Below are 27583 nucleotides of genomic sequence, written 5' to 3'. Positions count from 1 at the left end.
CACACAGCAGGAGGTGAGTGGCAGGCAAGCAAGCATGACCACCTGAGCTCTGCCTCCTGTTAGATCAGTGGCGCTATTAGATTCTCATAAGAATATGAACCTTGTCGTGAACTGTATTTGTGAGGGATCTAGGTTACGTCCTCCTTGTGAGAATCTAATGCATGATGATCTGTTACTGTCTGCTGTTCACCCCCAGATGGGACCGTCTAGTTGCAGGAAAACAAGCTCAGGGCTCCCACTGATCCTGTATTATGGTGAGTATGTAATAATAGTAGAAATAATGTGCGCAATAAATATAATGTGCTTGAATCGTCCCAAAACCATTCCCCCCCACGCCCCAGTCCATGGAAAAATTGCTTTCCACGAAACTGATCCCTGGTGCCAAAAAGGTTGGGGACTGCTGCTACAGATGGCTAGAAAGGAAATAGGTGAAATAGGCTAATATTAGCTGGAGTTACTGTATAAGGCTTTGTGGTGGGGCTTGCATTTTAGATGAATCTTATGGATTGATAAGATTTAGATAAACCGATAAAAGCATTTTCATCATAGGGAAAATACACACAGAGATGGGGGCAATATTTGGCATGCTGTGTGTGTGTGAGAGCAGCTTCTCTGGGACCTTACATCAAGAAGAGAGAAAGCCCTGTGTTGCAACTGTGGGAGGTAGCTAGGGAGGGACACGTCCTGTTGAATTCTGGAGGACTTTAAGTACCAAAGACTAATTACATAGAAATATTTTTTGAAATGTGATATAGTATACATTTCTGCTAAACTGTTCTTTAGAGTACTTAATTTGTTTGTTTGTTTGTTTTTTTGAGATGGAGTTTCGCCCTTGTTGCCCAGGCTGGAGTGCAATGGTGCGATCTCAGCTCACTGCAACCTCTGCCTCCCTGGTTCAAGTGATTCTCCTGCCTCAGCCTCCCGAGTAGCTGGGATTGCAGGTGCATGCCACCACGACCGGCTAATTTTGTGTTTTTAGTAGAGACGGGGTTTCTCCATGTTTGTCAGGCTCGTCTCAAACTCCTGACCTGAGATAATCCGCCCACCTCAGCCTCCCAAAGTGCTGGGATTACAGGCGTGAGCCACCGAACCCGGCCAGAATACTCAGTTCTTGCTTCTGTTGCCATAAAATGAATGAGACTGTAATGATTCTGTAAAATGCTGAACAGAATAATGCAGAGACAAATAGCACAGAAGTCTGCTTTAGAAAATATCCACCAACCCCAAAGCAATGTTATAAGTCTTAAAATGATTATTTAATGATAGTACTTTTATTCATTTATAGCCTGACATTATTATGCAAGTATTTACAGATAAATCGATTATAAGTGAACCCATGAGAAAATGTAATTAGTAAACACATAAGCCAGTATAAAAATACTTACGTCAGAGCACTAAGTAATATTCTGTATATATGGGTTTATGTGTGTACTTGCATGTATCTGCATATGATATTTATTGATTAACTTATTTTTCCTGCTCAGACATAAATGAAGAAAGCTTAACTATAGGTCAGGCACCGTGGCTTGTACCTGTAATCCCAGCGCTTTGAGAGGCTGAGGCAGGTAGATCATTTGAGGTCAGGAGTTTGAGACCAGCCTGGCCAACATGATGAAACCCCATCTCTACTAAATATACAAACATTAGCCAGGCATAGTGGCAGGCACCTGTAATCCCAGCTACTCAGGAGGCTAAGGCAGGAGAATTGCTTGAACCCGGGAGGTGGAGGTTGCCGTGAGCTGGGATGGCGCCATTGCATTCCAGCCTGGGCGACAGAGCAAGACTCTGTCTCAAAAAAAAAAAAAAAGAAAGCTTAACTATATAGCTGACATTTTATCCTGAAGGCACGCTGAGGAAGTATGAGCTAGGACAGAATGTCAGGACAGAGAGAGCCAACTAATTCTCATTTAGTCAGTAGATCCAGTACTATAATATCAAAGTGATGTATGAAAATAGTTTTTCCTGCCAGGCACAGTAGTTCACGCCTATAATCCCAGCACTTTGGGAAGCTGAGGTGGGCAGATCACTTGAGGTCAGGAGTTCCAGACCAGCCTGGCCAACATGATGAAACAACGTCTCTACTATTTTTACCAGTGGCAAAAACCGCAATCACTTTTGCACCAACCTAATAAAAATACAAAAATTAGTCTGGTGTGGTGGCACTTGCCTGTAGTCCCAGGTACTCAGGAAGCTGAGGCATGAGAATCGCTTGAACCTGAGAGGCGGAGGTTGCAGTGAACTGAGATGGCACCACTGCACTCCAGTCTGGGCAGCAGAGGAAGACTTTGTCTCAAAAACAGACAAAACAAAACAAAACAAAACAAAAGTTTTCCTTATGTAGTAGCCCATGGAATCATGTAGGTATGTGAGTCTTACTATTATGTGATGAGATTGCTCAGCTTTTCTGTTTTACGGCTGTTGGTGCATTTTGAGTTTCAGAATTACTTACAGAGGCACAGCAAAGTGGCAGACCATTGTGACAAACTAATGCTGAAAGACAAAATTGTTGAGCTAAAAAAAAAAAAAAAAGTCAGGCTTCGGAAAGGGAAATAGTTACCCTTAGCCAGACCAAAAAAAAAGTCCCCTTCTATGTCACAACCAAGTGATTATTTGAAATTATACGGTAGGGGAAAATTCTGAAAACTCCCTTGTCAGGATTTATATTATTGACTAAATGTGATCAATTTTAGAGATATGAAATCAACTGGTCTCAGAAAACTTATAGAAATGTATCTCTATACACATATATGTAACTTTATATGTGTGTGTGTATATATATATTATATACATATACATAATATTATATACATATATAATATATATAATATATATACATATATATTATATATATAATATATATACTATATATAATATATATATATATATGCTTTTCTTTTTCTTGTTGTCAGCTTTGTGAGACCTGAAAATGATTTGCAGATTTCTGTTACTATACCAGAGATTTGCAAAGTACTACGTAGTAAATATTTTAGGCTTTTCAGGTTATACTATCTCTGTTGCAAATACTCAACTCTGCCATTCTAGAGCAAAAACAGCCATAGACAATATGTAAACAAATAAGCCTGGCTGTGTTCAAATAAATCCTTATTTTAAAAAACAGGTGGCACACTGAATTTGACCTAGGAGCTGTATGTAGTTGGCCAAATCCTTCTGTAGATTATTTTTATAATCTTCACAGTTGAGAAGTTGCCTATGTCCCATATCTGAAATATCCTTGTGAGAACTGAGTCATTTATTTTTAAATATTTTTCATGCTTATATTTATAGTGTTTAATTCACTTTGTATGTGAGTGTAACTAACACACATACACACATACCCATAGACAGAGTGACATACATGTAGAGGTTCTGACTGCATAAAAAAGAACACTCCAGAGGTTCTTTCTCCGATTGCTGTGGTTCTGTGATTTAAGCATTCTATGGACAGTGGAAGCCTGCTCATAAGTGAGAATTGACTAACCAATTGACAGAGCAGGCACAGAACAGGAATGAATCAAGTATGAACCAGGTGTGTGGATGAATCAAGTAGAACAGAGGCAGAAGCGGGGGAAATGGAGGCAGAAGTCATTGAAATGGGACAGATCTAGGCATCCAGGTCAGAGGGCAAACTAAAGAACCCTAGCTGGAGGCAAAGGTAGTCTTCTGCTTCCATCTGATATACAACTTGGGAAACACTGTGTATTAGAGTTGAGCTCTAAAGCAGTGGTTCTCAAGTTGTAGTGCATCAAATTCCGAGACCCCGACCCCAGAGACTCTGATTGAGAAGATCTGGAGTAGGGCCTGCAATTGCTTTTTACCATATATCCTGGATATTTTTATTCAAGTTGTCTGCAGACCACAGTTTCAAAAAAAGCTGCTCCAGACTTTTCACCTTCTCAGCTTCCTTCCCTATTTGTCTGATAGCCTGATCATCTGATCCAGAGACAGCCTCTTCTCATTTCCTTCCCTTCCTTCTCTTTTTGTGCTTTCCACCTTCCTGGTACCAACCTAAGCTGATTGTTACTAATTTCATTTCTGTTAACTCCCCTTCTCAGAAATTAAAGACATTAACCTCTGCCACTTATACACATGAAAATATATGTTGAAAAATAGCTTGCACCAAAACAAATGAATAAAAACCACAACACTTTCCTCCATGGGCATGCACTTCTTGTCCCCATAAGGCCATGTGAGAATCTGGAGTCTCTTACTGCTTTATATGCAAAGTCCCTAATGACCAAACATAAGAAATGGCCAGAATAGCTAGGGTGCCATAGAGAGAGGACCAGAGGTGAGACACAGGACGGAGGCAGGGTCGGATCAGGAGGACATGCAGATCTTGCTAAGGGTTTTGGCCTGTATCCCAGGGGCACGGAGAATCCATCACCACTGCCCTTTCCTAAGTCCAAGAACCACTTCATCTGCAGCTGATTGAATGTCTGGGAATGCCTTAAGGTGAGAGAAAATGAAGTGAGAGTCTTGGATGGTTCTAGGTATAGAGTTGGCTGGTGGGGAGATGATGGTGCATTTCAAAAGACTGAAGATAGAGGAGGCTTGTGGTGAAATGGAAAGAGGAGCAGCTTAGCTCTAGACTTTTGGTAGTTAAGGAACTGATGGGACACTGGGTTGGAGGTGTACAACAGGCAGTTGATACTATGTCCTTGATTCTCAGAAAGGAGAGCTAGGCTTGGAGCATAGATGTACGGAGACATTGGTATATAGATGCTGTTTGAAATTGCAGATGTAGATGAGATTTCCTGGGAAAATCAATTGGAATGAGAGGAGTAAAAGATCAAGAGTTGAATCCTGAGAAATGGCAAACTTTAACAGAAAGAAGGAGGAATTGAAACCCACAGAAAATTGAGGGAATGTGATATAAAAGCAAGGGAGGAGAGAGATTCACAAAAGAGGGTGGGGCCAAAGGCCCTCAAGAACTCAATAAACGAGGTGCAGCTGTAAACCAGACCCATGGCTTTGGCCCCCAGCAGGTCACCAGTAGCCTTCCAAGAACAATCTACTGATGGAGGCGAAGTAAGAGACACAAACTAGACTGCAGTGAACAGAGAACGCTGTGGGATTTACTACCTGCAAGGCAGACACACGCCAGAATGCACAGCAGAGTCAGAATAGCAGTGACCCAAAGCGGCTCAGCCAGAGTGTCCTCTTCAGATCCCTATCTTAAGCCTTAAGAGGGCAAAATATCAGTTCTAAAACCTGGAGAAGAGGGGAGAATGAGAGAAACACTGGTGGCATTACAGCACAGATTGTCTTGCTGTCACTGAGCAAGTGTGTTATTTGTTCCCTAAATATATGCAGTTGCTCTTCAGCAGAAGTGTGTGTACGTTTAAAATGTCCACCCTCCTAGATTTCCTGAGGCTCCTCATATTTGTATGTGTTTCCCATTAGCACAGCAGCATTGCCTAAAAGCAATACCAGGAAAGGACTGATAGGAAATATTCACAGGGTCCAGTTTGCAAAAGCAGCTCTTTATCTACCAGACTAGGAATTTAGCTTGTGTTGTGCCCACTCTGTGCGGTGCTTTGTAGTTCTCACTGGGGAAGGCCCGCTATGGGATCACGGCAACTGTGCTAATTAAATGTCAGTGGGGTTGGGAGCTGTGGTGAGGCCTTCACGCTCAGCTCACCAAGACCCAAGCAAGAAGGAGAGGCACATCAGCCTTCCTGAAGCTCATTAGGCAGGAAGTACTCAGATTCAGACAGCTTCAGTGTTCAGATCCTAAATGGATGCTGCAAGAGGGCTCACAAATGAGCTCCAAAAGGAATAAACAAACTCATGCCTTTGTAGTTTTAACAGAAAACAATTTTTATTTGGGCAAGTTTTCCTTGAAAATGTTCCCCTCCATCACCCCTCATTTTATTAACTGTGTCGTTGATTCTAGAAGTGTCTCGTATTTATCTTGTTTTTATCATTGATGACACCCTCATGTTTAACATTGACACAAAGTAAGGGAGAACAAAGTAATAAGCCCACATATCAAGAAAATATCAATGCTTTGGGTGCAGGTGGTGACAGGCAGCCAGGCCCTTTCTGGCTTCCCCCGGAGGGCCCTGGCATTTTCCTTTCTTGATTGTTAAGATCTGAGTGTGCTGCGTTGCAGGGAAACTGAGTCTAGATGTCATCATCAGCCTCTGCCTAAAATAACTCAGAGCCCCTTTTCTCCATGAGTGGCACAGTTCTCTAAGCGGCTACCAACTAGAAGTGGCATTCACCTGGGCCTCCATACTGCCCTCACCCGGGCAGCCTGGCAGAGCTGCTCACTCCTCTCCACTCATACTGCCAGTTTCTTCCTGCTGCCATCTTCATTTTGTGCCTGGACAACTGCAGTAGCCTCCTGTCTCTGTCTCCAGTTAGGTCCCTTTTCAATCCACTCTCCAGAGGGAAGTCAAAATGGTTAATTACACTAAAAGGTCAGCTGATCCTGTCTGTCTCCTCACCAAACATTTCCATAGCTTCTGATAAAACAGTATGCACGTGTTCACCAACACGCTCAGGCGACCCTTAGTGAACATGCTCCTGGTTACTCTTATTTTTTTCTGTTATTTTAGTTCATATTTATCGAGCACAATACATACTTTGTATCAGGTGCTGTGTCTCATCTAAATATCACAGTAACTCTCTGAGGTAAATCTTCATAAAGTACTCTTAGGAACCTCACTGGCAGAAGAAGAAAGTGAAGCTTAGAGAACCTAACTGATTTGCCTGTGGCTGTTCAGTTAACAAGGAGGATACAATGCAGTCGAACCCAGGTCTGTCCAGAGCCCGTGATGCTAACCACTGTACAATCCCACCCTCTAGCCATGTCTGTGACTGCCCCTCTTCACTGCACCGTATGTTACAGAATCTGCCCACATCCTTCACTACCACCTGGTCCAAACCAGCACCATCTTTCACCTGGATTATTTGCAGTAGGCTTCCGATTCTTCCTGCTTCTGTTCATCCATACGTTCTGTAGAGTCTTCTCTAACACAGTAGCAACAGTGAACCCTTAAAAATGTAACACAGATTATGTCACCTCTCTGCTCAACACCTTCTAATGCTTCCAGTTTCACAGCAAAAGTCAACTCTTGTGTTGGCTTCACAAGTCTCCCAGTATGACCTGGCCCTCTTCCTCATCTCCCCTCTCTCTCTCTCGCCACTTTCCTCTTTACTTATTCTGCTCAAGCCATGCTGGCCTCCTGGCTGTGCCTTGGAGTCAAGAACCTACTTTGTGTCTATAAGTTTCTGTTTCATAGTCCTGCTTTGTATCTAAAAGTTTCTGTTAAAATGGTCTCTAACCATTTGATTTAAAATGGCAATTTCCATCCCCCAGTGCTCATTACTTCCATCCTCTGCTTTATTTTCTCCATAGCACTTGCACATTTTGATAGATGATATGTTTGTTTATGTCTCCTCCACCAACAGAAAGTCAGCTCTAGGAGGGCAGGAGCTTTGGTCTGTTTTGTTCACTATTATAACCCCAAAGCCTAGAGCATTATTTGGTGTACATCAGAGGTTCATTAACAATTATAGAATTGTTACTAGAGGCTGGGACAGTGGCTCACACCTGTAATCCCAGCACTTTGGGAGGCCGAGGCAGGCAGATCATGATGTCAGGAGTTCGAGACCAGCCTAACCAACAAGGTGAAACCCCGTCTCTACTAAAAAATACAAAAATTAGCCGGGCGTGGTGGCACGTGCCTGTAATCCCAGCTACTCGAGAGGCTGACGCAGGAGAATCGCTTGAACCCGGGAGGTAGAGGTTGCAGTGAGCGGAGATCAAGCCATTGCACTCCAGCCTGGGTGACAGAGTGAAACTCTGTCTAAAACAACACAAAACAAAACAAAACAAAAAATTATTACTAGAAAGCAGTCCTGATCCAGACCCCATTAGAGGGTTCTTGGACCTCATGCCAGAAAGAATTTGGGGCAAGTCCATGGAGTAAAGTAGAAGCAAGTTTATTAAGAAAGTAATGGAATAAAGAATGGCTACTCCATAAACAGAGCAGCACTGAGGGCAGCTGGTTGGCTGTTTTTATGGTTATTTCTTGATTATATGCTAAACAAGGGGTGGATTATTCATGAGTTTTCTAGGAAAGGGCTGGGCAATTCCTGGAAGTGAAGGTTCCTTCCCTTTTTAGACCACATAGGATAAGTTCCTGACATTGCCCTGGCACGTGTAAACTGTCATGGTGCTGGTAGGAGTGTCTTTAAGCATGCCAATGCAATACAATTAGTGTATAATGAGCAGTAAGGACAACCAGAGGTCACTTTCATTGCCATCTTGGTTTTGGTGGGTTTTGGCCAGCTTCTTTACTGCAGCCTGTTTTATCAGCAAAGTCTTTGTGACCTGTACCTTGTGCCAACCTCCTATCTCATCCTGTGACTAAGAATGCCTAACCTCCTGGGAATGTAGCCCAGTAGATCTCAGTCTCATTTTATCCAGCCCCTATTTAAGATGGAGTTACTCTGGTTCAAATGCCTCTGAAAGAATGAACATACAAGGCATATATTAATTATTGTATTTAGCTCATTATGGCTTAGGTCATAGGAGAATTCTGTTTTAGTATTGAATGAGAGAAGTGGGTCTTTATGTTATGTTAATATCGCATATAAAGTACTTCATGTATCTGAAACTATTAATAACATTGTTTTACTTATAGATAATTCATGACCTCATTATATAATCCCCAAGACACTTACATTGCAGGCAGTAACTTTGTTCATATACCTATATGTTTATGTTCAATACCTTGATCTTTAAATGGCTTCTGTACCAGTAGGTTATATATTTCTTAAGAAAGGACAATAAGTTTTTCTAAATGAGTTTTTCTTTAAATTTTCTCTTTCTTCCCTTACTTTTCATGCCCTCTCTTTGTCTTTTCATTTGCAACCTGCGTCATTTAACTTCTGAATGACTAGATACCATTTAAAAGGGTGTTGGATGTCACAGAATGAACAAGTAACAAAATATATCCGCTCAAAATTCTTTGTCTCTTTTCAGTTTAATTCAACTGATCTGAATCCCTACTTAGAGTTGAAATTCACCTTGCCACCTCATTTCCTCCTTTATTAGGTTTGCCTTTGAAACACAGTTCATTTGAGCAGTAATTCTCTCACTTTTAAGAACCACTCTATCTCACAAAAGCTGACCTTTTTTTTTTTTTTTCTTTAGCAGCTGTTGATTAGACAGTTAAACAGAGAGACAGCAATGGCATATTTCTCAGTCTGATGTAACTCAGAAATAGAAAGCTGAAGAAACCTGAAGTTGAAATGCTTTCAAGCAATCGAGCTTAAAGTTCCTGAAAATTATCTCGTAGTGCTTCTTCTCAACTCCCCACATTCCACCCCCGATTTTACATCTGGCTAATTTGTGCACTTCAGATTGGATTCCCGAGCACACACTGGCAGTGTGAGAACTGTTGCGGAACTCATCATTATAATTTCAAGCCTCTAATTAACCCACTTTAAAGTGGCTTTGTCAAGACTATGAGCAACAGAAAAGCAATTGACTCATTCTTGGAATAGGTATATCATAGAGAAAAGTAGAATAGTAAGATTGTGCTCTTCACTAAGCCTCATTGGTTCAGGAACTTAAGGAGCATTAGGAACACAGATCCTGCAGTAATTCTCTTTGGTATATTATTGCAGGTGTTGTTATTTCACAGTTAGGTAAACTAGACATAAAAAGGTCAAACGACTTGAACGTGCTACCATAAAAGGTCAGTGATAAAGCCAGAAGTCATTTCTCAGTGTCGATCATAAGCCACCCCCACCCCCTGCAGCAATGACTTTGAGAACAAGAGCTCTCTAAGTTTTCCCAGTCAACCACAGGTACTATTTTAACATGGTCCAACATCTCAAAAAGATGACTTTCTTCACCTTTTGATGTTTGCCTTAAAAAAAAATCACCAGAAACAGTGAAAGAATCAGAATGCTTTTAAAAGATAAGTGTTGCTATCATTCCCATTTTTCTTGTCGTATATAAATGACTAGGAATTAAAACATTTCTGACCGGGCACGGTGGCTTACGCCTGTAATCCCAGCACTTTGGGAGGCCAAGGCGGGCAGATCACAAGGTCAAGAGATCTCGAGACCATCCTGGCCAACATGGTGAAACCCCATCTCTACTAAAAATACAAAAAATTAGCTGGTCATGGTGGTGCATGCCTGTAGTCCCAGTTACTCAGGAGGCTGAGGCAGGAGACTTGCTTGAAACCGGGAGGCAGAGGTTGCCGTGAGCTGAGATTGCACCACTGCATTCCAGCTTGGTGACAGAGCAAGACTCTGTCTCAAAAAACAAACAAACAAACAATCAAAAAACACCACATTTCTTATATTTACATATAATATTGTAATTCATCATTTTCTAAAAACTCAATTTATTTCAGAAAATTAAACACATATGCCATTAAAATTGAACTAATAAATAAGCAAAGAATACTGTATGCCATCCATCCATCCATCCGTCCATCCATCCATCCATCCATTCACCCATCCATCTATCCATCCAAAAAATATTTATTAAGCAACTCTTCTGTGCCAGACACTGTTCTAGATGATGAATACAACAGTAAACAAAACAAAATCCCTGTCCTTCTGGAAACTACGTTCTAGATGGAGGACATACTAAAATCAAATGAAGAATATTCCATACTCACATATTATCTGAATTATCATGGGGAAAGATTCTTCTGTTCTTCTAGTTTTTCCCAAACCGCACTTGAAATATGTGGGAGGGGACGTGGATGGGAAATATCCAGCAAATTCATTTCTGGATGCTGGAAGAAGCAACTCAAGTAATATTACCTGGTCATCTCTGGATCTGAGGAAAACATATTATTTCTTGTGTGGGAATAGTGAGACCCAGAAATTTCAAAGACTTGCCTTTAGTTACATCAAAAAGAAATAAGGTCAAAGAGATGTCTGTTTTCCATCAGTTCTATATAACGAAAGCAAAAACTTCTAGTGTACATCATTTCAGGGTTTCCCAGAAATCAGTATCTATGTTTTTCTTATTAATGTCTATCTGTATTTTAGATAACCCCACTACACATGTAGAATTAGTTTCTTTTCTTGCTTTCTCACCTGAAATGTTTTAACTCTTTTGACTAGGACACTACAATAATGATTACTTTAGAATATTTTTGTTGAAATACTGATTTCAGATAAGATGATCTACATAGATAGTATTTAGTTTCATTTCATTTTAGCCACTCAGAAAATATCGATGTATATTCTTACATGGATAGCAAAACCAATTAAGGATTATACCTCAGTAAATTTCACATGAAAAATACAAAATAGCAAGCATTTTCCGTTAAAGTGACAAATTCTTTATAGAATCTTAAATAAGTAGCTTCTGAAGTATTGAAGTAGAAGTAGGAGAAGGTATAACCTGTTTTAGTTGAAAATGGAACTAAAGAATCAATTTGTCTTAAATAATTGTAGGGAAAAAGCTTGTTTTAGAAGATAATTTTTTATCTCTTTTCATGAAAATAAACATATAAATTAATTCATAAACTAATATATTTGTCATATATAATTATACAAACCTCCTGGGATTAAAGTAGTTTTTACTCTTTTAGTACATGTCTTAGTCCATTTTCTATTGCTATAAGAGAGTACCCAAGACTGGGTAATTAATAAAGACAAGAGATTTATCTAGTGACTGGGAAGTCCAAGATCAGGCATCTGCATCTGGTGGCCTTCTGCTGAGGGCCTCGTGCTGCATCATCACATGGTGGAGAAAGGAAAAGGAAGCAGGTGTGTGCTACCATGGCAAAGCCCGAAGCAGCCTTTCTGCATAACAACCTGCTCTCAAGATACCAAATCCAGTTCCTTGAGAATGAGAATGCACTCACTTCCTCTTAAAATTAACCCAGTCCCCTCAGGAGCAGCATTAATCCCTCTTAATGATCTAATCACTTCCCAAAGGCCCTACCTCCCAACACCACCACACTGGGGACAAAATTTCCAACACATGGATTCTGGGTGACACACTCCATGCAAAGCAGTATAGAAATTCATGAGCCCAGAAATTAGAAGCTATGAGTGACAAATAACCAATTGTTTAAAATAAGTGGAGCATATTTTATATTTCTGATCCTAATCTCAATTTTTTTGAAAATGTGTTCAGTAAATGTACTGTTATTAAGAGTATCTAAATGTTAACATTTCTCTTGTATGCTTTTAAAGGAAAAAAAAACTTCTTTAAAAACACTTGATTCTTTTATGTTTAATTTTGGTTTAAAAAAAACTGGTGAATTTTCAGTCAAGAATCCAAATTGCTTATTGTGATAACATCTACTATTAGAACAGTGGTTTACAAATGTTAGCAGGATTGAAATCACTTGGAGGGCTTGTTAAAACAGATGGTGCGATGCAGGGGGAGAGGGGTGTACTCCTTCATAGTTTCTGATTTGGAAGGCTTGAGGTGGGGCCAGAGAACTTGCATTTCTAATATGCTTCCAGGTGATGCTATATAGCTGTCCCAGAAACCCCATTTTGAGAAGCATTCTATTAGGATGAGTGTTAGCAATCTGTAGGAAAGTTAGCTTCATCAATCGTCACAACACTTTGCAATGATTGATGATAAAATCATAGTACAAAGATAGCATACTTACTAAAAGCTCCCCTAAATTATTTTAAAGTGCATTTTTTTGTGGGTCATTTTCTTCCTTTTTTTCTCTCCTGCTTTGCCCTGCTTCAAGGGTTGAGCTGTCATGAATCCTTTATTTATTATAATCAGTAAGGTCTTTTATCAATTTTACTATAGTTTGAGACAGACCCTAATGAGTAGGAGACTAGATCATTTGAAATTAGGAGATGTTTGTTTCATTTTTTAATTCTGGCAAATTTCTTGTTATTTTGCTCCTATCTTTGTCTTAGTTTGGCTACCATTATAAAGGAAATAATAAACTGATCTCTAAGAACCATAGTGGATTTTTAAAAAGATAATAGATAAATATAACTTACAATATTTTTAAAACTCCTTGGGCGAAGGTTGTATAGTGCAGAGTGATGCTGGTGGCATTCTAGGGTCGCTTCTTCAGTACTGCTGAGGAGGGAAGGGATCAGTTCCTTACTTTCCTACAGTGTGTGTGTGTGTGTGTGTGTGTGTGTGTGTGTGTGATGAGAGAAAGCTGTCTTGAGATCTCATGATTTCCCTTAGGTCTGTGGTCCTTTGGTCTGGTTATCCATGAATCCTCCAGAGCTGTCTTGCAAGGTACTCAAGAGTTTGTGTTGTCTCTTCCCCAGGTTTGTCTGTATTCTTTGGAATGATCACCCCTGTTCTCCTTTCTGTCCACTGCCACATTTTCCTCCTGGCTGTGCTTTCTTTAAGGCTTTCTCTTTAGATTCTCAAAAACCTATTTTGAAAGTTCAGAAACATGAACATTGCTTCTTTCTTTTTCCATTCCAGTTATATACCAAAATCTGCTTAAGACAATATGGACAACTCTGTTTGACTAGGGAACGAGGATGTCTTGGAAAGAAAGAAGGACAAGAATTAACTTTCCAAGAAAGACAGATTTGTTCGCTTTTCTAACTAATCCATTCCACTGTGCTATTTGGTGGGGTATAAGGGCTTTCATCTGCTTCCCATGGCCCATCTCATACTCTTTCCCATTTTCCCTCCTGACTTTCCCCTCCCCCTCCACTCTAAGGTTCTCAAACCCTCTGGAATATACTATCTCCTCTTTGAGAAAAGAGTGCGTACAGCCCTTCACGTGTCTTCTGGATTGTTTAGCTTCAGACTTATGCTGGATATTCCTGGTGGTTTCTGGCTGCCTCAGTTCTGCTGACTAAAGTGGGGAAAATGTGCTCCTCCCTACTAGGAATTCCTGAAGCTGATCTTCTTCTAAAGTGGTCTAAGTACCAAATATTCACCTGCCATAGTGAGTATTTTCTGGCTGAGACCACACAGTTGAGTCTCATGTGGGAAAGCCTTTTCTTCTTTCTCACAGGACTCTGACCCTACTAACAGAGTAGTAATTCTGGCATCAGTATTCGGGAAGACCAGTTATTTCTTCTTTGGTCTGTGTTCTTTATGAATGACCTCACAGTACTGCAAGGAACCCTGGACAGATGGCACCATGCCCAAATGGATCCCGTCTTATCCCCAAATTCCTTTTTTAAGAGAAAGGAAGAAAGAGATGAATAGAATCTCAGTTTATCTTGCCACAGTCAAGAGAAAAGTTCCTTGGTGGGTTTGTATTAACTTCCTAGGGCTGCCATAACAAATGTCCACAACTTGGAAGTTCACAATGACAGACATTTCTTGTCTCACGGTTCTGGAAGCTGAAAGTCCTAAGCCAAGGTGTTAGCAGGGCCATGCTCTCTCTGAAAGCCCTCGAGGAGGATCCTTCCTTGCCTCTTTTCAGTGTCTGGTGTTTGTCAGCAGTTCTTGGCATATGTTGGCTTATATCACCCAGTCTCTCCTGTATCCTTACATGGCATTCTCCTTGTGTGTCTGATTGTGCCCATATTTCCCTGTTCTTGTAAGGACTCTAGTCATAGGATTAAGGCCCACCCTAATCCAGTGTGAGCTCATTTAACTTCATCACATCTGCAAATTCCTGTTTCTGAATAAGATCACATTCATAGGTACCAGGAGATAAGATTTGAACATGTATGTCTTTTTGGCTTGATTTGGACACAATTCAACCCACCACAGTCTTCTGTATTTGAACTCTTCAGTGTGGCTCCCAATTCCCTTCTAGTCCTCTTCTCATTGCGCATCCTCCATGGCTTGGCTTATGGGATCCTTCTCTCTATGCAGAATCACTTCCTCATGCCATCCTTTCTTCCTCCTTTCTACCTGGACATTTCATCCATTCTTTAAAACCTTTATCAGATGCGCTTCTTACGTGGTTCCTTTCATAGTGCCACCAAATCTAATGTGATTCCTTGTAATTCTGCCCTCATTTTTCCTTGTATTAATTACATGTCTATCATTGTTTTAATTCCTCCAACTAGAAAGTAGGTTGCCTGAAAGAAGAAAATAAGTCTTGCTCATCTCTATCATCCCACAGTAGCTAAAACCGTGCTTTGCACTTTACAGGGTCACAGAATCAGAGAAAAAAATAGATGTTTTGAAAATAGGAGGCTTCCATATTTTGCACATTGGAATAGGTAAAGCCTTAGTTTTTGCCCCCTTCTGCTGATTTCTCTCTGCTTCAAATAGGAGTAGTGTTTGACATGAAGGCATTGTATTGTAATACAATTTTATTACACGGCAATTGTATACACGGCAGTTATTCTGACTTCAGGCTCCAGCTCACTTTGTGATCTTGGGAAAGCCAATTGCTATGTCACAGTTTTACCAATTAATAAAATTGGAACTCACATTAAAAAAATACAGATGAAAAGTACTAGGGAATAATTATTATTGAATGTCATTGAAGTATAGTTTCTTGATTTTTTTCTCCATCCTTACTTGGACCCAAACTGAAATGAACATTAAAATCCTAGTGATAAGAAGATAAATGTGAAATGGATAATAAAGGATGCCACTAAAAATGAAAAGCCCACCTCTGTCATCTTTATTCCCTAATCTTGGATTCAAAAAATACGTGGTGTTGCTCAAAGACCCTGCTGCAGGTTATATATGTTTATGTATAAGGTTTGCACTTATGTGTCTGTCTATATTTTATGAATATATACATACACATGTTCTTATTCCTATTTAGTGATGCATCTGTATTTAAATTACAAGTGTGTCATGATTGATAATGATATGCATGATTTCCTTTTGTCTTCAACATATAATGAAAGAATCTCTTGGTAGTCTTTCCTGTGGGGAATGTCTTTATTCTTTCTTAAGGCTGACTATCCACCAATGCTTTGGATCCCCTCCTCACTAATCTGCATGCATGCACTATATCTATCCATGTATTCATTGCATTGTTATGAAACTTCAATATTATGATATGTAATAAATTATCTCAGGCGTGGTTTTTCTATTTGCTATAATGACCTAATAAGTGTTCCTTGTTGCTAAAATTCTTTTGAAACTGCATATTAACTGGGTAGGCATCATTTGCACACCATGTATAAAACAATTGCTACTATTTTGGCTCATAAAGATTGTTGTGGAATACAAGTATTTCTAAGACCCAGAGATTTCCCCCCCATGGCATTTCCCCCTTTTAATATTCAATGCAGTTGCCCAAATTCAGACTCTCATTATCATTAATATTGATTGTTGGTTGGTTTTCTGGAACACGTTTGTATAGTGACATCAGCTAATTTCAAGTCCTGTTGGAAGCATCTTTGTCAATAGTAAAGTTGGATATCGTAAGACGGCTGTCCTTGAATATCTTCATTAGCAGTTTTTCAGTTTTTAATTAGGATCTAAATTAGATTTCTTATTGTTACAACTCTCCACAGATGTGCCATACTTGTGCAGAAACTTACCAGGTATTTTTACCTTTGGTTTCCAAAGCACATAATAGTAAATGGTGTTATTGCTGCTTTGTATGCTGGGTTAAAAAAAAGAAAAAGTCACGTAAAAGCGTATGTGGCATATAAAACTGTGGAGTAGATAAATGTGGCTAGAGTCCATCACTAATACAACCGGATGTCTTTGGTTGGCAGTGCATTCATTCTATAGAATATTTTAAATCAGATTGCATTTATAGGGGACTAAATCCTTTAAAAACTATTAAGCATATGTTAATTGGTCTCTAAGACATTGTATTGTGCTTTTAGTAAACTGTTAATTTGGACGAGGAAAGCTCTGTATTTATATCAGTCATTTTTGTGCATTTCACAATCATTGAGATATTCCTTAATTCTTTTGCATTTTGTCTATATAATAGGAATTCTATCCTTGCTTTATCATCCAGGGTTCCTTTCAACATTGATTGGGTACCCAATAAAAGTGGAACTCACATTAAAAAAACACAGATGAAAAGTACTAAGAAATAATTATTATTGAATGTCATCAAAGTGTAGTTTCTTGATGTTTTTTTTACTCTGTCCTTACTTGGACCCAAACTGAAATGAACATTAAAATCTCAGTGGTAAGAAGATAAATGTGAAATGGATAATAAAGGATGCCACTAAAAATGGTTATTTCCTTCCTCTAAATAGCTTACAATCTATCAGAATACATATGAGTACATAAATATCAAACAAGAAAAAATATTAAAATATTTTCTTTCTACAAATACTGGAATTTGTACCATCATCTGATTTCTAATCAGATTTATTTGCCCTTCTTCTTTACAGAGGGTGAAACAGAGAGATAATTCATTGAGGCTTAAGAGTTGTTGTCCACTTAAACGCATAAATATATGTTATTAACTAGCCATTTCTTCATTGATTTCAAGAAATATTTATTGAGTCTATTTTATGTATCAAGTTCTGTTTTTGGTGCTGAGAACAAAGAGATGAGTAAGATCAGGCCCTTTATTTGAGGATGTCACAGACCACTGGAGAGAAATAATAGTTACTCAGATACAATATGAGAAATTTCATAATATATATATGCGCAGGGTACTATCAGAACACAGAACAGGGAGGAGCAAATAAGCCTCATTAGTCAAGACCCTCTATTACAAAGGATAGGAAAGATTTCCAGGTAGAAAAAAAACAGTGAAGTTATCTCTGTTTTGTTTGTATTGTTCTTTTTCAATTATATATTTCAAATTTTCAAAGATATGTATAGATGGTTTATCTAATCATGAATGAAAATATTGTTCTAATACTTTGAACATGTGAAGAGAGGCCTAGGTGGGTGGGGTTTTTTTTTTTGAGTCCCTTTTAGAATGCCTCTTCTCTGCAATAAAACTAGACAAATGCAGAATCATGTCATTAAGTCAATGGGAGGGAGAAAGGCCCGCAAATGTTTCTGTTAAACTGTGTATACTAACTGAAAATGATTTGTATAGGTTTGTTCACTATTAATTATGTCACATTAAATAACATTATTGGTTTCTTAAAATAACTGTAGCAATTTTTGACCCTATAAAGTGATCATAAAGAAGTAAAAGCTTTTTAATAAATAAACTTAGGAGAAATTATTCAAATTACTATCTCACCTTGGGAGACTATCAGTTATGTAAGATTTAAAGAGTTCCAGTATTTAAGTATCTCTTTTTTGTGTGTTGTTGACCTTACCCAACAAAACTACATATCTCATTATTTACAGCTCTCTTTCTACTCCATGCCTATACCCAGACAGCTGAATACTGCTGGAGAAAAACACACAAATATGGTTCCTGGCCTCCCTTTGACCATAACATAAGGGAGACCCTTAAGGCTTCCTGGCAGTACTACTATATTTCCCAAGTCCATGTACTTTCCCTAGCTATTTTATAGCTGCTTTTCATCAGTTATCCAACACCTCCTCTCTCGTCCTCATTATCAGCTTCCTACTTCACTGAGAAAAAAAGTAACCAGAAAAGAACTTCTCAGTGTTCCCATCATCACAACCACCCAACCTCCTGAATCTGTGCCCATATTCCCTGCTGTCTCTAAGGGTGAATTTTTTCCTATCTAAGGCAAACCCCTCTACAAATGTTCTAGATCATTCCACTCTCACCTAGTCAAGATGTTGCTCTAGTGAATAGTCCCTTTGAAAACCAAACAAACACGATGTTCTATTTTCCGTATTTAAAAAATCCACGTTTATCCCTGCCCTTTTGTCTAGCTGCCGTGCTATTTCTTGGCTCTCCCTTACACCTGCAGTCCTCAAGAGCTGCCTCTACTCACACTCCTTGTTTATACTTCCTCACCTCCCATTCTTTTTTAAACTCACTACAATTAAGCTTTTGTATCCCCCACTTCCTAAAACGGCTGCTGTGAAGCTTTTCGGTAATTTCTGAGTTGCTAAACCAAATGACATTTCCCTGTCCTCATTTGATTGGGCTTACCTGCCACATTTGACTCAGATAATCACTCCCTCCTTCTTGAAATTATTTCTTCACTTGGCTGCAAGATACCTGGCTGCGTGGGGTTTTCTTCCTACCTTGCTTAACCAACTTTCTCAGTCTAATTTGCTGATGTCCTTTCTCTTCCTAACCTATATTGGAGTTCCATGGAGCTCTTTTCTCTGTTTAAGCTCACTTTTAGGTGATCTCACTAAGGCTCATGATTTTAAATATCAGTCATATACTGACGAGCCCTCCATGCACAGCTCCAGCACTGACCTCTGCCCAGAATTCCTGACAAACAAATCCAACAGCCCGCTCCTCGTCTAAAGCTTCAGATGTCCAAAACCAAAGTCCTGATTTTATCCTGCTAAATGTACTCCTCCTACATTTTTTCTTAGTAAATGACATTTCTAAACTATTAGTTGCTCAGGTCAATAACTTTGGAATCATCCTTAATTCTCTTTCTTTCATGCCCCAGATCCAATCAGCAAACAAATCATGCCAGTTTTGCCTTCAAGAACTGGCCACTTCTTAAAACATGCTAAGGTACCTAAATGATTACAATAATTTTATGCTTTCAAACTCATTGAGATTTTTAGAAACCTCTATAAGTCACAACAAGTTTCATGACTGTGGTTTGTAATAAAAATGTGTATAATTCAAATTTAGTTTAAAAAAAGTAAATAGAAAATAGGAGATAGTTTTCTTGAGTGATTGATTAGTGACCCAGAAAACCAATTCTGAAATAACAGTTTTCAAAATGATTTGCTCTAGAGCAACATCAATGTAATGAATATTTAACTTACCAAATTATCACTTAAAAGGATAATGTTCACTTGGTTTTCTAGTTTCTGAATTATTATTTAAAATTCATCTCCATGATTATAATAACAATTCGTATTAAGATCTCATGAATAATAGGAAAACTTATTGCTCCGTAATGTTGATAAAATACTGGCTCTACCATTTTCTAGCTATGTTATCACAAACAAGTTCCTTACACTCTCTGTGCTTCAGTTTCCTCATCTGTCAATGGCAATAATAAAAGTGCCTACCCCTGGATTTCTTAGTAGGTTCAAGTAAGATCATGCACTTGAAGTGCTTAGAATTAGTGCCTGGCATGGAGTTGGAGGCAGGCACTGTGCTGGGAGTGAAAGAGTTCTGTGGTAGAGTCTCTGTTAGTAGAAGCCCTCAGGGAATTTAAGCATTGATAGGATATTTGATAAGTGAAAGACATTGCAGGGTTTCAGGAATTGCTCGAGACAACCATAAAAGAGACATCTCAAGGCAACATTTATTACTAATCTACAAAGTGAGAGAACTAGCCAACACATGCTGTAGACATTCAAATGGGAGGGAAAGATCACTTCCACCACAAGCAGTTCAAAATAATTTATGGTGAAATTTTTGCTTTTTTAAATGCCCGATTTCAATGACAATAAAATCAAGATCTACACCCAGAAAGCACTAATTTTGGCTTACAAACATGAAGCAACATAGGACTTTATACCAACTACTAATGTAGAGCTTAGATTACATGCTAAGAGAAACTCTTCTGAAATACAGATACCTATTTATGTGTGTATAGGAAAAACACACATTTATATTGTTCCCACTACTCACTGATTTATTGCACTGTTGATCACTTTGTTTTTATGTGCATGTAGTTTAAATTTCCTGTAGACAATGTCAATTATATATCACTGGGAACATTTCTTCTTCCTGGTACAATCGTACATTTATTGAAGACCTAAATTTAATCAACAAATATTAATGGCTGATCATTGTGATTTCATTATCTCTGCCTTTCAAATACAGACATGCTTTCCTGAAGTGTAACTAATTGTCCTTAACCCTAGGACTCTGAAGCTATGTGTACAAGTAGACAAAGATATTGCAAAGTTTGACCCTAGGAAAGGGGAAAAAAAGACCTAAAACCTTTATTTTTTCCCTACTCTAGTTGGCCCGCCACAATAAACTATTGCAGCAGATGCTCAAACCAGGATCGGATCCAGATGAAGGAGATGAAGCCTTAAAGTATTATGCCAACCACACTGCACAGATTGAGGTAACCATCTATTATTTATTGAAAGGGACCAACTGTGAAAAGTTATGCTTACTTTCTATTTTAGACCATTTTCATATTTTTTTCTAGAGCAATGATGCAGAATTGAGTGGTTTAAACTGAAAAATGTATAGTAAAAGGATGAGTGAGGAGTGATTTATGGGAAACTGAGGTGTACATCTTTCAAAGTTGTCTTTTTTTTACTAAAACTATATGTAAAATTTCTTTTGTAATTAATAGATATTTTTTAACCATAGAAGCAATGAATCATTGCAGAGCAATAGCATTTGAGAGATGGGATTATTATAATAGAAGTCATCATTCAGGAAAAGATTTCTTTTTTAAAATTGTGGAAGGCTTATTAAAATAGAGATCTCCAACAATTCACAAGTGGAGTAAACATGAAAGAAACTAATACAGTTTTCATATTGATAGCATAGCCTTGGAAAGGTTTAACAGTTTCCATTTTCAGTATGCAGCACTTGACCTCCCCCCACCCTCATAAATGAGACATTATTTAACGGTTGGTGGCAGTTCAGGAGGTGTGGGTCAAAATGGACTTATTATTATGTGTTCTGAGACCCATCTGGCTGTCATTTACTAGCTATGGTATCATTTTGACACTGGCTGGCAGAGCTAATCAGGCAGAAGTGAGCAGAGTAGTTGACGCTTGTCACTCCTATAATTTACATTTATACATTCATTCATTTTGGCAGATATTTTTTACTTTTCAGCAGAGTGCATGATGGGCATCACTGTATTCACTCTCAAGATATATAACCCCTACACTGTATTATTTACTATTGTCAAACCTTTGTGTCACAGAAATGGATACCTTGCTCACATTTGTAAACATTAATAGTACCACAGCTTTGGTGTTGGACTTGACTTAGTGGAACCCATGAGCTGGACTAGCAGCAAAAACATTTCTATACAAATAGAAATAGGTCATCAAACCATGAAGGTCTTGAGGAAGATCCCAGAAGTCAAAGTACAAAGCTAGGAGATCAGAAGAGACCAGGGAATAGCAAATAGAGTGAGCAGGCCATGGGAGAAGTTTGGTTAATGCGGGTGAGAGATGGGAGCTGTTGTTTGATGTTGTTTTATTGATTCCAGCAGTGAGGAGAGATTTAGCTATAAATACACACATTCAGTACATGTTTACTGAGCACTTACTCTCTACCAATTCACACATATAGAAGATAATTCTGTGTTATAAATATATAAACAAAGGGCCAAGGAAATGTAGAGAAAATAATAATTAGTGGTGCCTGAGCCATTTCAGGATAGGTTTCACTGAGAAGGTTGCCTTTAAGAATGTATTCAAGATTGAGTACGAGTTTCTCCTTCAGGATGGGGATTTCAGAAAGGAGAAAGTAAGTGAAGGGAAGGTATTAAAAAACATGGGAAGGAGATGACTATTTTCAAAAGATCAGTCTGGTTGCTGTTTGGAGACAGGACTGGAAAAGAGAGTGGGATAGAAAACACACATAGATCAGATAGGAAGATATTATAATGACAAAAGTGAGAGATGGTGATATCAAAGATGGCTGGACTGGATAATACATAGATACATAGATGCAGATGCATACATACATATACATCTTTATATAGTTATATATATATTATAAACACACATATATACATATACATACTGACAGGGCTTGAAGTTGAAGTTGAATTGCACATGTTAGGAAAATGGTGTGGAAAAGGATGTCCTCTGGGCTACCGGTTTGAATAAATGAGCAGAAGTTGGTGCCATGTGTGAGAATGCTAGGAGAGAGTGAAGTTTGGCAGCTAAAAGGTAGAAGAAGATTATTTGTTCATTATTGGATAGATTGAATTCGAGGTGACTTTGAGTCATCCATGGAGTTGGATATACAAGTCCAGGTTTCAAAGGAGTGGTCCAGGCTGATGAACTCATTGATCAGTTCTCATGTTCATCCAAAGCCAGCTCACATGACCTACTCAGAGAGTCCTCCCTCCCTTCTCCAGGCATTCATTAATTTCATCTTACTGTGTATGCTTCCACAGCAGTTTGGTGTATTCTGTTAGTTTAATATTTATCACATTGGAATATTGTTAGCTTCATATATGTCACTTCTCCTTTACTTGAGGCAAGGACTGGTCTTGGTCATCTTTGTATTTCCAAAACTGAACCCTGTAACTTGAACATAACCACAACAATTCATGTTATTGAGAATAATAGTTTGTCTGCAAGTTATAGACTTAAAGACCCTGGGAAATAGGAAGAGCCTTTTGTCTAATCACCCATCTAAGAAGGAATTGCCCTGTAATGATCTTCTGCTTTAAATTCTTCTTGCGATAGAGTTCTCACTACATCAGGAAGAAACTGATCCGATTTTGAATGACTAATAATTAGAAACTTTTTTTTAAAACAAAGAGTTAACATTAGCCCATTTTAATGTTTACATTCAGAACATTTTTTCTCCCTCAACATGATAGCTTGACTCTAACATCTGAAGAGCCATCATGATTACTAAACTACAAGCTCTTACCAATTGGGGTTCATGTTGTTTTTTTCTCCAACATGCCTCACCTAAAGACTGAATAAGCATTTGTTGAATAAATGTATTGAAAAATTATCCATCTCTGGCTTTTTGCAGTTAACACACCTCCATTTCCTTCAGTAATCCCTCCAGTTTGTCCATGCTGTTTGTAAAATGTGACAACCATAATCAAACAACATTTCATAAAAGGACTGAAGAGCTTGGCTTATAATAATCTAGACATGATTTCTTTGATGCACCCTGAGATTTTTTAAAAAATATTTGACACTATTGAATCAAGGAAACCTTTTTTCCTTATATGGTTGCCTGTCATACCAAATTTGTCCAATTATTTTGTACAATTGATTTTTGTAACCTATATGCAGGAATTTTTATTTACCCTACTAAATTTCATGTAGTTTGCTTTATGACAGTATTCTAGTATGTAATTGAATATATCACATATCATTTAGGATACCTTCAGTTACAAATTTAATAGAATACCACAGTGACAATTGTTTAAATAGTAAAATTTTATCTTACGGGAAGTCTGGAGTACCAGTAGTTCTATAATTGATTCAGTGACTCAGTGATGTCTTAAAATATGCAGACTCTTCACATCTTTATACTAGGTTCCTTATCACGCTGACACTATCTCACCTCATGGTTGCAAAATGGCTGCTAGCATTCTAAGCATCATGCCCTTAGACCCTTTTGTTCTAAGCAAGAAGAAAGAGAGTACAGGCAAACCAAAACAACAACAACAACAAAAAACTTTTGGTTTTGTGTATTTGGTTTTTGTTGTTGTTGTTGTTTTGTGTGTCTCTTATGGCTCTCTGCCTTTACCAAGAAGCAAAATCTCTCCTGGAAGCCCTTTCAGGAGGTTTATCTTTATGCCTCACTTTCCAGAGGTACAGCCCGTGACCACCACCACACCAGTCAGTGGCAAAGGGAAGCAGAATTACTCTTTTGGGTTAAGCCAATCCTTATTCATTCCTGAGAACTGGGCACTGTACATAAATATGAACCTTGAAATTTAGGCTACATAAACCCTTGTTACATAGTAAAGCTGTATGAAAATATTCAGCCTTTTTTTAGTCTAAAGTTAAACAGTCACAAATAACAAATAAGGGAGACTAAAAATGATGAGTTTTTAAATATGGGTATATGTTTACATGGATGTTGTACCTACAAAAATATGTTTTGCCATGCATAAGAGAACATTTTAATGATATAAAGCACTTTTCTCTGTAGAGTTCAGACACATAATGCTGAATATGTCATTTGTTACCCAACAGCCCCTTTTAGGACGAAGAGGCTAAGAACAAGATACAAATAGCATAAGCGCTATATTTAAGGCTACCCAGCCAATCACTTTCTAATTAAGACTGTCTTAGTTTTAGGATGTACTTCACAAAAATAAAAATGGGTGGCAGAAGTGTAATGCTAACCCAGAAAGAATAAAAGCTTTTAGTTTTTGTTATTTTAAGCAAAGTATCGTGTTTATGATATATTAGTCAATTAATTTCTCTTTTTTAAAGAGAAAAATGCAAAGTAGTATAGTAAAAAGGGTTCCTTCAGATACTTCAAGTTGGCACATTTTTTCACAACTGAATTCGTAAAACATTATCAGTAAACTCATGTTAAAAACAAAAGCAAGTCTAAGGCTGAGGTGTCCAAAAGGCTAAAAACAATGCAAATTAATGTTTTCAGATTGTCCGGCATGATAGGACCATGGAACAAATAGTTTTTCCTGTCCCCAATATATGTGAATACCTCACTCGAGAATCCAAGTGCCGTGTGTTCAATACAACTGAAAGGGATGAACAAGGAAGTAAAGTGAATGACTTTTTCCAGCAAACAGAAGATCTCTACAATGAAATGAAGTGGCAGAAGAAAATCAGGAGTAAGTACAGTAAACTGAAATGGTTAGTATTGTGCATAGTGGTAGATAATTTGGTGCTTTGGGACACATGATGCAGCTCATTTAAATTGTTTTTTAATTTCTTGCCAGTCTGATGTTACTGAAATCACTTGCAGTCTTAAGAGTGTCCGCTTAGTCTACCACTGGAGCCGAGACACCTGCAGCTTAAGGAAAACAGAAAGCCCTAACTAGTTACATCAACTCTTCATGATGATGCTATTTTTTTAATAAATGTTATGAAATGCAGGGTTGCAGCTGTACATTTCAAATGTTGAACAGCCACAGGTTTGACGTCCGTGAATGGGCCCTGACTGTCCTATCAGTGAATAGGACTGAGAGACATCAGCTCCTGTGCACTCTTCCTCTATTGTCCTGTGATTGAGGGAATTGTTTCATGTTTTACTGAGAGTAATTCTTTCTTTGAACATATCTTTACCTCCCCAAATCAAACAAGTAATACATGTGATAACACTTGTACTTAAATAGAGCAATGTTATAATATTCCAGTTAAAAATCAGCTTAGTACAGTTCCCATGACTTATCTCTTAGGTCCCAAGTCTATTAGGAAACACTGACTTTTAAAATTTAAAATTTTAGAATTTTTAAATAAACTTTAGTTTATTTTCCAAAATAAGGGATCTCATGAGTTTTTCACAAAAGTCAATGGGGGAAACGCTTGAGTAGGTCTTTTTGAGTCCCTTAGAGTTTTCTAGACAAACAGGATATGTTCTCAATACTTCTATTCAACAGTATTTCATTATGGTAGTTTTCAGGAACTTTAGTGGGTATGATTTATGAATTTGAGTGGTGCTTGAGAAATATCATCTTTAGATATAGGGGTGTGGTATGCATTTTCAGGCTTTTAAAACAGAATGCTTTTAAAAAAATCAAAATTATTCTCCCTTAGCATTTTTTAGAGCCTTGTGGAATTCAGCGAAAATTTTGGGTGTCTAAAATACATATGAAGACACAATTTTATTTGGAGCATTTAAAAAACATATATTTTCTGGCCAGGCGTGGTGGCTCATGCCTGTAATCCCAGCACTTTGGGAGGCCAAGGCAGGCAGATCATGAAGTCAGGAGATCGAGACCATCCTGCTAACGCGGTGAAACCCTGTCTCTACCAAAAATATAAAAAATTAGCTGGGTGTGGTGGCACGTGCCTGTAGTCCCAGCTACTCGGGAGGCTGAGGCAAGAGAATCGCTTGAACCCAGGAGGCAGAGGTTGCAGTGAGCCAAGGTTGCACCACTGCACTCCAGCCTGGGCGACAGAGCGAGACTCCGTCTCAATAAAACAAACAAACAAAAACCAAACCAAAACAAAACAAAAAAAAAATTTTCTTCTTGACAATAAATTGAATACTGAACTAGTGCTTTGGGGAGGTCTGTGCTTTTAAAAAAATAAGTATTTTGTCATTTACCAAAAATTAAATCTTAAAATAATTTTCAATGTACATTTTACTTTAAAATTTGGAAGCAGCTTGTTATGAGGCTATAGGCAGAGTCTAATTCATTTGGTGGATTCAATAGTGAGGATTTGTTATTACAAATACATGCATCAGTATCTTCTAATTTTGTCTTAATAGTCTACCTTTAAAAATGAGGACTCCTAATTCAGGAATGATGGAGATGCAGATGTTTATAGTTTATGATACATTAGTCAATTGAATGGCATAGCTAATCATAGCATATTTTGGCATTGGAATGTTCCTTTCCAAGAGAAAGAAAACAAAATGTACTAAAGAGAAGTACAGTTTGTAAGTAGGCAATAGGCACTAGGTTGAAATTCACAGGATATATCTACAAAGTTTATCATTTCCATTTGAAAATCAATGTGCCTTTCCCCCTTGATTAACTTCAATTTTTTACTCCTGGTGTTACGTTTTTAAAAGTTAGAGAATGGACAAGACCTATAGGAGCCATGTGAGTGCCCAGGGCAGGCTAGTAGATTCGGCTGTCATTCAAACTTACATGCATTACAAATCTGTTCAGTTATTTAACAGAGGTGGAAAGAACTGATTTTTGGTTAATGTAAACTGTATTCGATTGATGCATTTACTAATTCATTTCTGATGACAGACACAGAGTCCTTTGTTGAATATATTCAGCAAAGCCTGTTCCACTTATTAGCAGTTTTTTTGTAGTGCTCATTTTCTTCTGCTGTTTCAAACCCAACAAGTTCTTAGGAAGATTTAAGGTTTAAAATGTA

At 38.2% G+C, this 27583-nt stretch overlaps 1 protein-coding gene across 2 annotated transcripts in view; it reads left to right on the top strand.

The window, feature by feature from the left end:
* The window catches only part of ITPR2 (inositol 1,4,5-trisphosphate receptor type 2), a 512913-nt gene that overhangs the window by 386794 nt on the left and 98536 nt on the right, over positions 1 to 27583 (top strand). For both annotated transcript variants that reach the window (XM_054443160.2, XM_054443161.2), the window contains exons 46-47: positions 20836 to 20943; positions 25164 to 25356. In XM_054443160.2, coding sequence (XP_054299135.1) covers positions 20836 to 20943; positions 25164 to 25356 — 301 coding nt within the window. The remainder of the gene's footprint in view (positions 1 to 20835; positions 20944 to 25163; positions 25357 to 27583) is intronic.

Source organism: Pongo pygmaeus, chromosome 10, assembly GCF_028885625.2.
Source record: "Pongo pygmaeus isolate AG05252 chromosome 10, NHGRI_mPonPyg2-v2.0_pri, whole genome shotgun sequence".
Classification (NCBI taxonomy): Eukaryota; Metazoa; Chordata; class Mammalia; order Primates; family Hominidae; genus Pongo; species Pongo pygmaeus.
Note: the sequence above shows the minus strand (reverse complement) of the source record. Positions and strands in the feature narration are given on the sequence as shown.